The sequence below is a fragment of the Brachycentrus maculatus genome, unplaced genomic scaffold (assembly GCF_059751285.1).
Source record: "Brachycentrus maculatus isolate JH-2025_06_01 unplaced genomic scaffold, ASM5975128v1 h1tg000032l, whole genome shotgun sequence".
In the NCBI taxonomy this organism is placed as follows: Eukaryota; Metazoa; Arthropoda; class Insecta; order Trichoptera; family Brachycentridae; genus Brachycentrus; species Brachycentrus maculatus.
Genome location: NW_028280786.1, coordinates 462,655 through 475,761, shown reverse-complemented (window position 1 = coordinate 475,761; position 13,107 = coordinate 462,655). Strand labels below are relative to the sequence as shown.

General features: G+C 32.9%; 2 protein-coding genes across 6 annotated transcripts; both read left to right on the top strand.

Moving 5' to 3' along the window:
- Window positions 1–422: 422 nt before the first annotated feature.
- LOC148312782 (tRNA (cytidine(32)/guanosine(34)-2'-O)-methyltransferase-like) lies at window positions 423–3,417 on the top strand. The gene has a single exon (XM_088272853.1). It carries the CDS (start codon window positions 652–654, stop codon window positions 1,570–1,572), a length of 921 nt encoding a protein of 306 aa, XP_088128979.1. The 5' UTR covers window positions 423–651; the 3' UTR covers window positions 1,573–3,417.
- A 40-nt stretch (window positions 3,418–3,457) lies between these two features.
- On the top strand, window positions 3,458–13,089 carry LOC148312781 (uncharacterized). Of its 5 annotated transcripts, none has more exons than XM_088272823.1 (14): window positions 3,458–3,596; window positions 4,433–4,568; window positions 5,669–5,959; window positions 6,657–6,782; window positions 7,396–7,550; window positions 7,668–7,697; window positions 8,252–8,291; window positions 8,387–8,474; window positions 9,438–9,588; window positions 9,939–9,995; window positions 10,149–10,275; window positions 10,958–11,097; window positions 11,762–11,874; window positions 13,019–13,089. In XM_088272823.1, exons 1-14 carry the CDS (start codon window positions 3,540–3,542, stop codon window positions 13,083–13,085), a joined length of 1,578 nt encoding a protein of 525 aa, XP_088128949.1. In that variant the 5' UTR covers window positions 3,458–3,539; the 3' UTR covers window positions 13,086–13,089. The 5 variants fall into 5 exon arrangements, 4 of the variants coding, with proteins under 4 accessions (XP_088128949.1, XP_088128940.1, XP_088128956.1 ...); XM_088272814.1 differs by having other exon boundaries at window positions 3,459–3,596; window positions 8,384–8,474; XM_088272830.1 differs by lacking the exon at window positions 3,458–3,596 and adding an exon at window positions 3,672–4,086 and having other exon boundaries at window positions 8,384–8,474.
- The last annotated feature ends 18 nt before the right edge of the window (window positions 13,090–13,107 follow it).

The following is a 13,107-nucleotide window of genomic DNA, read 5'->3' as shown; positions in this document are numbered from 1 at the left end:
CCAGAAACTTATCTTTGGAACAATTTTCGTTAGAATAAGTAAAATATCATACAGTTGCCCAAATGTTATTAGCACCTGCCTTCTTATTAAATAAATTGCACATAATATGTTTTTTTCCGGAATCAAAGTTTATTTCACTTTGTAATTTTTTATATTCGTCTGTATGAAAACATTATTTTTAGTTTAGCTTTCTTTTTATACAGCTTCCCAATATTTTCCTTTCATCTGGTACATATAGTATACAAATAATGCTTTAATAAAAATAATAAAAAACGTACGGATTTTCAATTCCATAAAATTATGTAATTTTCACATAATCAATATGAAAACCTGCTGTTATTCACCCCATATTAAGGTTAAAATACTTTCTAGACTATGGTTATAGCTTTGCTTTTGTCATCTCATTTCCGTTTTCCGTTTTTCTAAGCAAATTGTGGCAAATTTTTGGTCAGTGACAGATACGCCAAAATATAAATATTTACAAGTAAATAGTATAAATTGATTCTTTTTATATCACTCGATAGAACATCAATGATTAGAACACAAAAGCAATCAGATTGATAAATCTCTGTTGAATATTTAATTCAAAACCGTATAGCCATACTTTATTCCTTGAAAACGTGTTTGGAGTATTAGTTTTGGCCGATCGCCATGGGTAAATCTTCTAAAGACAAAAGAGACATTTACTACCGTTTGGCTAAAGAAGAAGGATGGAGAGCCAGGAGCGCTTTTAAGTTAATGCACATCGATGAAGAATACAATATTTTCGATGGAGTCACGCGCGCTGTTGACTTATGTGCCGCCCCCGGCAGTTGGAGCCAAGTTCTTGCTCAAAAACTGAAGTCGAATGAAGAAAGGGATGTAAAAATAGTCGCAGTCGATCTACAGGCCATGGCGCCGCTGCCCGGAGTCGTTCAGATACAAGGAGACATAACTAAGTTGACCACAGCTCAGGAAATCATCGGTCATTTTGAAGGCAAACCCGCCGATTTGGTTGTTTGCGATGGCGCTCCTGACGTAACCGGCCTTCACGACATCGATGAATACATTCAATCACAACTCCTGCTAGCAGCCTTAAACATCACTACCCACATCCTGAAAGAAGGTGGAACCTTTGTAGCTAAAATATTCAGAGGAAAAGATGTCACTTTGTTGTATTCGCAATTGAAGCAATTCTTTCCTATTGTCACTGTCGCGAAACCCCTCAGCTCAAGGAATTCGAGCATCGAAGCTTTCGTTGTCTGTCAGAAGTATAAAGCGCCAGAAGGGTACGTTCCTACAATGGTGAACCCTCTTTTGGATCATGAATATTGTGATTTCAATCAGTTAGTCGGGCCCAACCGGCTGGTGGTGCCATTTAACTCTTGCGGGGACTTGAGTGCTTACGACTCTGATACCACAGTGTCCCTACAGCTACCTGGAAGAGGAGACTACTCCTATAAGGAGCCAGTTCAAGGACCCATCTCACCCCCTTACAAGGAAGCTATCGACTTAACCAAGAACCTGCAATTACGGAAGAATGGGATATCTCTGAAGACTTGTGCAGATGATATACCAGAACACGCTTCATGACATGCTACCTGATTTGTAAAAATGAAAATAAATTGTCATTAGACAGAATTTATAATAGTTTATAATAAGTACAGTGGAACCTCTCATAATGAGTAAAAAAATGTAAAAAACTTGCTCCCTTAACAAGCGACATTTCACATAACGAGTTACAGAGAAAAGTCAAGTCCCTTTTTCAAGACATTCACTTGTGAGCCGCGCCAATTGAAACAAAAAATGTTTCGCTTAATGAGTAAGATACTGGAACGAATTATACACGTTATGAGAGGTTCCACTGTATGATAATCAACATTTGCATATTATTTGAGATTTGAAATCTACATTAATGTATTTAAAATTTATTGTTAAAATATTTATGGTAGTGTTATATTCGAAAACCCATTATATTCAAGCTGATGTAACTAAGTATTATAAAAAAATGTAAATAAATACAACACACGGGATCTCCTAGTGAGAAATACTTATATTTTAAATTGTACTTTCTAATGGTAAATTATAAAGAATAATAGATCTTTGCTCGGAACGCTTTTTTTTATTATTTTTTGACATCTCATCAAAGATGAAGAAGAATATGGAAGTCTGGGCATTTACGGGGCTGACGACCGTCATAGGCTGGTTTAAGTGATCACTTTACATATTACACGTGTAACATTCACCAATTCTACCCATTATTGACAACCACACTACTCAAATTCTTGGAAGTTCTATATATATATGAACCAATTTAGAAACCTTGTTCATGAATCACTAGAACTTCACTAGAGACATCTATTGGTGAGATGTAAAGAAGCTTTTTATTAAGCAGAAACTCTTATATTAGTATGTGAGATCCGAATCCTGGATTATAATTATAATCCAGCTTTTTTTTATAAATGTTTTATAATTTTTGTGTCTCATCATATTTCATTTTATCGACATTTTGGTCTAACTTTATCAATCAACAATCGCTCTGCCCATAGTGCATAGTATTAAAAATTATTTGTTTGTGGTTCACAAAAGAAAAAAAGTATATATCGTCATACAGGAGAAAGTGACATTTTTTACAAAAACGTCATCATTGACCATTTGATATCTTACTAGCATTATATTGCCCTGAAAAAAATCCCAAAGGATTTTAAACTTGGAAGTAAAATATATTGACTTGCTAAAAATAACTAACTGCATTGATGTTTATTTTCTTGCCAAGCAAAAGTGACTTAAATGGCCCCCCTGAACATTTTACGTTTTGGTAGTTAGTCACTTTCTCCTGTACTACTACGATATCATGAATCACAATACAATACATGTTTTAGATTTTATTCACTAATTCATTGTGAACATAAGAAAATTAAAGAAATATGACCTGTACAGAGAAAAAAGTAAAGTCAATATTTAATCAAGCCTTAACAGTAGTATCCCCCAAGGTTTATAGTTTATTCATCTGGTAAGACTTTGGATATTTGGCTATTACGCCGGATGTCTTGGATTCGATTCCCACGGAGGTCAAAATATATGTGATTTTTCACTCTAATATTTGTTTAACATTACCATGGACTGTTGCCTTAAGTGCAGGAGTGATCAAATTTCCTTCATGTATTTAACAATCAAGATAACACTGCTTACCTATGCACTATTAGATGCGGATAATGGTTAGAATTTATAAGTGGATTTCCAATGAAAAACATCACTTAAACAATTTACTTCCTTAAACAGAGTTGATTAAATATTTGTGTTTTAGAATTTCTACAAATGACCTTGGTCAAATATGTTATAACGCTGGAAAATTGTTTTGTAAATTATAACTACATAAATTTACCGTCAAAGAAAAATTGTATGGTGTGATTTTTTTAAAAGTAGATAAGTACCATCTGAGGTGAAATTTTATTCAAAAGTAAACAATTCAAATCTGTTCCGTTTTGTTTTATTCCCCTCAAATTTTCCTGTCTCATGTTGACATTTATAAATTTTAGAGATACAAATTAAAATACAAAATGAGTGATTCAACCAATGTTTCGGTTACGGAAATCGTACCTAAAAGAAAGAAAAAGGTACGGTAATGTTTTTGTCATTTTCCAATATAGTTTTACAAGTTACCAGGGTTTGGTACTCGACTGGGTTAGATTGAAAATAAATAATTATACTGATGATTCTGAACTGAATTGATTCTGATTGATTTTTTTTATTATATTGACTTATAAAGTTTTTACGGGGTACATTCACAAACTACACTCATCACAGGAGTTGACCAAAGTAAATATTACAGATAGGTAATGAATATTTAGGCTATTTCTATCTAAATACAACTTCTGAAGATTTTCTTGTAAATGAATTATCCGACCGCTGCTGCGGGTATAATTTGGTCGCTGGTTACTAATAAGGATGTTACTGAATTATACTGGGCTAGCCCAACTCAACATTCAGGGACATTTGTGAAGAGCTGTAATTCTATTCATATGTGGCCACCTTAATGATGAGACTCGATAATATAATGCAGTGCCTTTTGCGCCATTTGATGCAGATAATGGAAGAAAAATAAAGGTATTTTCATATTATTTTTTGACATCTCATCAAAGATGAAGAAGAATATGGAAGTCTGGGCATTTACGGGGCTGACGACCGTCATAGGCTGGTTTAAGTGATCACTTTACACACGTGTAACATTCACCAATTCTACCCATTATTGACAACCACACTACTCAAATTCTTGGAAGTTCTATATATATGAACCAATTTAGAAACCTTGTTCTTGAATCACTAGAACTTCACTACAGACATCTATTGGTGAGATGTAAAGAAGCTTTTTATTAAGCAGAAACTCTTATATTAGTATGTGATTTATTAGTATGTAAGGTATTTTCATAATTAATAATAAAATATTTTTAAGCAAATTTGGAGAACATCTTCCTCTTTGATTTCAATTGAGTTAAAATGGCGGAAAGAAGACCGGGATAAGTACCTCATTGATTGTCAAAATTTATGGAGAAGACTTAGTGAAGAACACAAACAAGAAAGAGAATTTAGTAAGTATATCTTTATAGAAATGAATATACCTAATCATTCAATATAAATGAAATTAATTTTAATGTCCTTATTAAATTTAACGCATTTTTAAAAATTAATTTCATTGCTTATTGTAATTTATTGTTTTAAATGTAAAGGTGTAGAAACAAATTCTGTCCACATCTTTAGATGATTGATAAATAGCAAAGAACAAAAAAAAACATTATGTCACTATTTTTTTATTGAACCAAATAATGTTAACATTGTCTGCCTCCATAGTGTAGTGTTTAGCGTATTTGGTGGTAGAACAGTAGTACTGAAAATCCTGGATTGAAATATATTTATCACCCTTCTTTCATGAGATCAACAATCAAGTTAAATACAGTGCCCTTCCTTCGGTTCAGGATTAAGGGTTAGGAGTTAAAAATGTTTTTGCCTGAGATTTAAAACTCACTTAATAATATAATAATAAAACCCTTATCCGCACCCCAATGGTGCATAGGGCACTGCTTCATATAAACACAGTGTTATCTTGATCGTTTACACATGAAGGAAAGGTGATCAGCCCTCCGCTTCAGGTACCAGTCCAGGGTAATATTGAATAAATAAACTTTTAATAAACCTAAATTTAAACATTGAAAAATCATACCTTTTTTATTAGAGTATATAAATAGCTAAATTATATTAGTGCTTATGTGCAAGAGTGAAAAATCCAGTTTAATTCAAATTGAAGTAAACTTCAGAAACATTTAAAAAATGACATTTGACAATGACAACGATAATATTATCATTCTTTCTTTCAAAGTATTTTTGCATATTTCATCTCCGTCTTAGCCCTCATTACTTAGGGTTGTGATCCTTGTGGTAGCAATGACTTTTCTCCAGTAATCTCTTGACTGCGCTGCACGTAGCGCTCCAACCACCAAAGTGCCTGCTCCGCCTTAACTTAGTCAGTCCATCATGTGGGGATCTTTCCCTCCCTCTCTGCTCCTCCGGGATACCAATCCCAACCAGTTCTTCCAGGCCATCCTCATTGCCATGTGTTTCGCATATATTCCACACTTTTTCTTATCAAATGAGCAATTTTTTGTCAGTATTAATAATAAACTAATATTTACAGATAAATATTATTCAGCAAAAGTAGTTGCTGATATTGGTCCTCCTTGGTATCAAGAATTATCCAATCCTCAGCGAGATAGTATATCAACTCTGGCGCTAATGATGCACATGGACATTGGACAAGGAACTCCAAGCAGGACCATGAGAGTACTGGCCACCCTTGGCATATTACCAAGGTATAAGAGTCTCACAGTCATGGGCTCATTAAAAAGGAGTAACGAAGATCCAATTCTGTTCTTTAATGATTTATATTATTCCGTATATGAATATGATCCCAGTGAATTACAAGAGCGTAAGTAATATTTGTCAGCTCTAAATCAGCACTTTTGACAACGATATTAATGTTTTATCAATTCAAGATGAAAAGTTCGCAAAGCGGAACTTCTGTTTTTGAATTAAATTTATTCCAAAACTGAACATTACTTGAGTACATTATAAGTACATATTTTAGTACAAGTATCCAGTGCACTTTTATTTATGTCTGAATCAATTATCTATGCAATTGAAAACATTTTCGATTGTGGTTGGCTCCAGCTTTGTCTAGTTGAACATTCTTCATGTGACTATGTATACTTTTTCGGCTCCTTCCAACAATATGCCTCCAGAGAGCCTTAATCAAGCTTGCCTCTTTTACAAGGCATCAGGTTCACGCCGACTACTGCTAACAGTTCGTCGGCAGTTCTCGTCAGAACTTCAGGACGCGGATCTGACTCGGGAGGATGCAAGGGAACTGGCAGCCGACAGAAAAGCCTGGAGACAGTTCGTGGACTCCATACGCTCCACCCAGGGAGCGGATATGGTTTAATAATATAATAATCCAACAATATATGTTCAAACAATATTGTTGAGAAGAGAAACGTTTTACAACTTATGATCCAATGTATATTGTGTGTATTTAATTTTGAAGCATAATTTTGTTGATCGATCATTCTACCTAAAAATAAAAGTTAATTATTTTTTCCCCATATAGTTTATTTTTGTTCTTACAGAATACATTTTGGAACAAAAACTTATAATTTCCTCTATCATTTTCCTTGGTATTAATGAAGTTATAAAGGAATTAGATAGACAAACAAAATATATGTTTCCTCCCACACCACCATTGAAACCTCCACGTAACTATAGATTTCTTATCTTATTAAATGAACAGATCAATTATATATGTGTTTTAATTTATTTCAATGAATAGTTAACTGCTGATTAATTACCAAGCATCTCAGAAACCTTGTTTTCAGAGAACAGTGAAACCAAATACCTTTCTCAATAGTGTAAAGGCGGGGACTGACTGGAGCATTTCGTCGTAACATAACGTAACGTAACGTCGCTCGCGCCGTGCTCTCCGACTATGGATGGATCGCTTGGATCACTGTACTGATTATACTAATGCTGGCATCGTAACGTGTTACGCTACAACGAAATGACTCCGGTCAGTCCCCACCATAATATTACATAGTATAGCATATTTTTCACAGGTGATTTCACCTTAGGAAGATATTTAATTGCAATTGTGTGTATTCATAGACAAGCAATCAAATCTAATTATTAAAAAGACTCTATTTTTGGTCTAAAATATGAAATAATAATTTCAAGCATTAAGATAAAATCTGCTACCAATTTTTAGAAAGAAAATAGCTTAATAGTGTTAATCAACTGATTTTTGTAGCTAAAAAAATATTAGTAATATTAGTAAATTCAGCAATTTTAAATAACTAATTTTTCAAATTCCAGCCCGTCCAAAACATCCCAAACCGCCTAAGTCCGTTTACCTAGCGCCAGATCCGTATATTCCGCTGATATCAACGGAAATGTATAAACCGCGACCTCCCGCGAAGGATCCACTGCCTCTTTCAGAGTCAATCATGAGGAAATTTGGTCTATTATCAGTTTGTATTATTCGAGCAATAATCTTAATTGTTCCACAATTCTTTTGAGAATCTTGGTCAAACCAATGTTTTTTTGTTGTTTAATTTCAAATACATTAAAAAATATATATTTTTCAGGATGATGAAGATAGTGATGCTAGTGAAAGTGTAAGTCCTAAAATTATTATATGTTTTTACTTTGAAACTACCAGAAATAAATAATTTTATGTTAACTTTTTCCACTTTTTAACTCATAACTTCTTTCATTAATTGATTCCGCAGTTACTTTGGGGTAAAACCTATCCATTTTTAATTAAAATTTAAACATAAACAAGAAGTTATGATTTTTTATTCAAATTTACTTAGTAAATACCACTTTTTCTTAAAATCTACTGTGACACGTGTTTCGATGGATTCGCATACTGGGTTTGAAAATGATGCGGAATGCATCGAAACACGTGTCACAGTAGATTTTAAGAAATAGTGGTATTTACTAAGTAAATTTGAATTAAAAATCATAACTTCTTGTTTATGTATTAACTAATCTATTATATTTAGTTTAATGTTGAGATTCCAGAACTAACATAATTGTTTTAAGATTATATTTTTAAATTTTGCAAACATATCTTTTTTTAAATCAAATCTTTGAGTTTCCAATATTTTACTTAAATGAGAATGACATAAATATTCATTCATTTATTTTATTCTATTGTAATATATAGGTTACTAAGAAAACAAAAGGGCCATCCAAGAAAATAACAGGTAGATAATGAAATTTTATGTTTCTATCTTTAATGATTTTTTAATACTCAAATATAATCCATATATATTTTAATCAAAATATTTTTCTACAGAAGATTCCGAAGTACAGTCAACCCATGAAATAATTCCCTTGCCAATGAATGCTTATGACTGCTGTGGGGTGGAGTGTGATTGTGTGAAATGGTTTGTATGAATTTGATGTGCTGTAGCTATTTCTGTAATCAATTATTAAATGATTTTTTCTCAAAAAATACCTTAAATAAGATTCTCAATTATATTTTCTGAATACCAAAATTGTGTAAAATAGTAGTCCCCAACCCTCAGGCTATGGATCGGTACTGTTCCATGGGTCAAATTGTATCGGGCTGCCCAAAGCCCTGATTGATTGGTAGTTACTTAATTTTTATTGAGTATGTTAATTTTTTTTATGAAATGATGGTAATTACATAAAAAAAATTAACAGACTCAATAAAAATGAAGTAACTACCAACAAAAAATAATAATTCACTTCACGCTACTGCCGACACATTGGGTGTCATTATCTCTTAATATTCACAGATGGAACCGTCTCTTTGCAAAAAAAACAATCTCAGGGTTCTTATTGATTAGTATTCTAGCTAGTTAAAATCTAAAATCACTTTACAGTGGAACCTCTCATAAGGAGCAATTTGCATAACAAACAAAAAAAAATGAAAAAGTTGCTCCCTTAACGAGCAAAATTTCACATAACGAGTTGCAGAGAAAGTGCAAGTCCCTTTTTTACAACATTCACTTGTGAGCCGGGACTTCCACGCCAGTAAAACAAAAAGTGTTTCGCGTAGTGAGTGTTCCGCTTAGCGAGAAGATTCAGGAACGAATTATGTTCGTTATGAGAGGTTCCACTGGATATTAATTTTTAGTGTAACGGTACTTTATTTAGGAGGCATGTTTAAATGCAATTAAATTTTAATTAATCAAAACAATCTAAAATATAACCAACGTCCCCCTTCAATGGGCCTTAACGAAAAAAAAGATGGGATAACACTGTATAGAACATTTATTAATATTAATACACCGGTTGGCATGTTATGATGAAAATTTTTACATCCGGCATAGTAAGCTAAAAAATACATGCATTATTCATTGACATTTTGCATATATTATCAGGTATCCAGCTATTGTAAAGTATATAAACCAGAAAAGGTGGGAGGCTGAAGAGTTGAAGAGAAAAAATGTCAAACCGCCTAAAAAATCTAAGAAACCAAGTAAAACAAAACAGCAGAAGCAAAAACCAAAGAGCAGTGGCAAATCTACTAAGGTCAGTGGATCTAATGAATATCACCCCTGTCCAAGCCACAATCACCAAACTCACAAAAATTATCAGGACTATCTATCATGACATATCTATCTGCGATATTTGCATTGCATATGTGATATATGCACTTAAGTGTAGTGTCATAGATGTATGTGTTAACTGCGGCCAAAGAGTTTAAATAATAAATTTGTAGTATCATTAAGATTATCTTTCATTTTTTCTTTTTTATCATATTGTGTAATATCGAGTAGTTACAATAATACAACAATAACATGGTGGCATGGAAATTGCAAGGGATAATATTCAATTTAATATTTTATGTCAATGCAAATTTTGATATATTTTGTTTACAGAAGAAACGGGTCAAAAAAAGAAAGAGCCATCCAATAAACATCAACACGTTTTTAAAAGTAAGATTTTTCTCAATAACCTCCATAAATCAATTTGTTAAATGAATTAATTTCAAATCGGTCCCTTTAATTCCCAAATACAGTAATAAGCTTTAACTGTATTATGTTTGCAACAATTGGATGAATTAATCGAACCAAAATGATATTTAATAGGTTCTTTTAGCTGAACAGGCTGAATCTGGAGCCCTTATACCATCTTTACCCGAAGTACACAAGTTGCCGATGCTACAAGAATGGGCAAGAAAGCGTTTAAAGGGGGGAATTTCTAATGAAGAGAGTGGTACTGTCATTTTATTAATAATTTAATATTGGTGAACACATCCGTTTAAGCAAGCGCACCTTATGAGCAATGCAAGTGGGTCTTAAGAGACCAGATATATTGAGTCAAATGCACTCGTACTTGCTTGACCACACATTAGTTTTCACATCATATCCTGCGGTGTAACAATGTTGCTTATTTGGTGCATTTATTTGAATAAACAAGTGTATGCACCTGGGATTATTCAAAAATATCATTCAATGATTCAGTATGTAAAAATCGGGTCACAATAGATTTTTTTCTTCCTTTACTATATGATTTTTTGTTTATTATCCGAACCATGTTAAACCCCAATTACCCTGGATAATCAAGGTTCTACATATGTTTTTTTAATAAATGTTTGAGGAATTTCATTTTTCAATCAAACTGCACATTAATTTATTTTCTGAACCCTCAAATGAATACTTAAATTTATTGGTTTAAGTATTTTGACTTTTTATGGGTGATATATTACTATGAAACACAGCAAAGGAAAATCTAATAAACATATTTTGTTTATGTAAATTATGTATTTGCATGACAAATCATTTCTTAATACCGGTCTGTAATTTTTTTAAATAATCCTTTTATAAGTTAATTAAACAATCTCAACCATAGACATTGGTATCATTGAGCTAATTTATCCATAGTATTTGATTTACAGAAAAAATACGGTTGGAACAAAATGTAAAATGGCGGTTCTTATCAACTCAACATTTTCGTGTTACTCCTCCCAAACTTCCTTTTACTGATAAACAATTATTTAGCATGAATTGGAATCAACGCCCTCAAATCAATAAATTAGTAGGTATTTTATTCTACATAATTTAATTTCTATTGTGGATTGCTAGAAATTTTGTAATTATTTATTAATTTTAATCAAGTTTGTGGTGTTTGTATCACAATGTCTGAGCTGGAGGCTCACTGTACCAGAATTTAATTCCTTTTATTCAAACGCAAACCCCTGACATTTCGGTGAAAATAGTATTGAATCGAAATACTATTTTTTTAAACTATGTAAAAAATACATACTATTTTTTAATTTTGTTAAATTTTTACTCTGTTTTTAAGCTATCTACAATAGAAACGATTTTGAAAAAACATTTGTTTTTGATGGATATTTCTATGTTTGCTTCTAAAACCCTCAAATATTAATCAGTCTTTATTTGAAAAATAATATTATAAATATGGTTATGGTAATGAAACATAGTCAATGGTCCATCAATGTGACATTTTCATCCAAAACGCCTGCAACAATTTTTATTTTGTGCTTAAAGCTATAGCTTTAAAAGAAATTCAACTTAATTAAACCTTACGTTATAAATATTTGCTTTATCATTTTAGTTATACAAGATATAATATCAATATCCTCCCTTTATTAAAAAAATCTAATAAAGCCAGTGACAACCATACCCCCATTACGTGTACAAATGTTTTAATATCTTAATTTGATTAATTAATTATACAGGTGGAGGAATTGCATACGCAGTACCATAAAAAAGTTAAACGTAAGTTGATCAAAACTGGGCAACTCTGGTGGCCAACAATGGAAATGGAAAAGTTCCCAAATACATCTTTCAGGTAATTAAAAAGATCATTTTAAATATGTATTACAGCGCCAGCTTGCATTAGCAAGCGGATTACCGAATGTAAATTGTGGAGTGGGTCGTTGGGATCAGAGAATTATTTGGAGTGTTTTGAGAAAAGTGGGATAAAAAAGAGAATTTCGGTTAATGAAAATGCTATATATTCTACATACATTTTTATTTAGGTACTGCATAAATAATTTAAAAATATAACATGTTTGTTAATCAAAAAAATTCTTTTGAACCAACGAACCTATCTGTATGTGCTCCCTATGTGGAGCATGTGAAGTCCACAAACTGTCTCCAGACTTTTCTGTCGGCTGCCAGCTTCCTTGTATCCTCCCAAGTCAGATCCGCGTCCCGAAGTTTTTACGAGAACTGCAGACAAATTGTCAGCAGTGGTCATCCTGGGCGGCGCAACCCAATACCTTGTAAAAGAGGCAAGCTTGATTAAAGCTCTCGGGAGGCATGCGGAGTACATGGCCCAGCGAACTGAATCGCCTTTTCTTGACGACAGTTGTGACCATTTTTTTCTGAATCCTACGCCTTATCTCTTCATTCCTCACAAAGTCAAACCACTCCATGCCTAAAATTCTTCGCAGACACCTATTCTCAAAACTAAGCTGGGCTCTTGTAAGGTGCCATGTTTCACAGCCGTATAAGAGAATAGGAGCAATGCAGGCATTGTATAGGTGACATTTGGTCTTCACTGAGTATAAATCCAATCTCTAGACAGCCTTCAAACTGTTAAATTTGGACCCTGCAAGTCCTGAACGCTCTCCCAGTTCCTTTTGAAGGCTACCATTTTCATTTGCACGCACTCCCAAGTACTTGAAACTCTCAACCCTTTAGATGGGCTGCTTACTTAACGACTTAAAACTGCTTTTTCCAACTGTTTTTTCTGACCCCTGTCACCACCACCTTATATTGGATTGGGTACCGCACTGATGTTAAATTGATTGTTAAAATACGAAGAATGGGTGGTTGATCAGTCCGACGCATTAGATTCTTGAAATTAGGAATGGAATATATTTTATGGGATGTAAATAACATAAATGGGATAGTGGAGAGTGAAGGACTATAAAAAAGAATATGAAATGTGATGGAGATATTCATTATTGTATTATTGTTTATTTCAGGGACGTTTTTTTCTCATATGTGCCTGGTAGAGAAGAAGACATTTATCTCAAAGACATCAAAAAGTAATCTTATATATATATATTTTTTT

Bases quoted from the DNA above. Each gene is read 5' to 3' on its own strand.
- LOC148312782 (XM_088272853.1), top strand. From the start codon at position 652: ATGGGTAAATCTTCTAAAGACAAAAGAGACATTTACTACCGTTTGGCT.
- LOC148312781 (XM_088272814.1), top strand. From the start codon at position 3,540: ATGAGTGATTCAACCAATGTTTCGGTTACGGAAATCGTACCTAAAAGA. The intron at 7,551-7,667 runs GTTTGTATTATT...TATATTTTTCAG, and splicing joins GGAAATTTGGTCTATTATCA to GATGATGAAGATAGTGATGC. The intron at 11,098-11,761 runs GTAGGTATTTTA...TTAATTATACAG, and splicing joins GCCCTCAAATCAATAAATTA to GTGGAGGAATTGCATACGCA.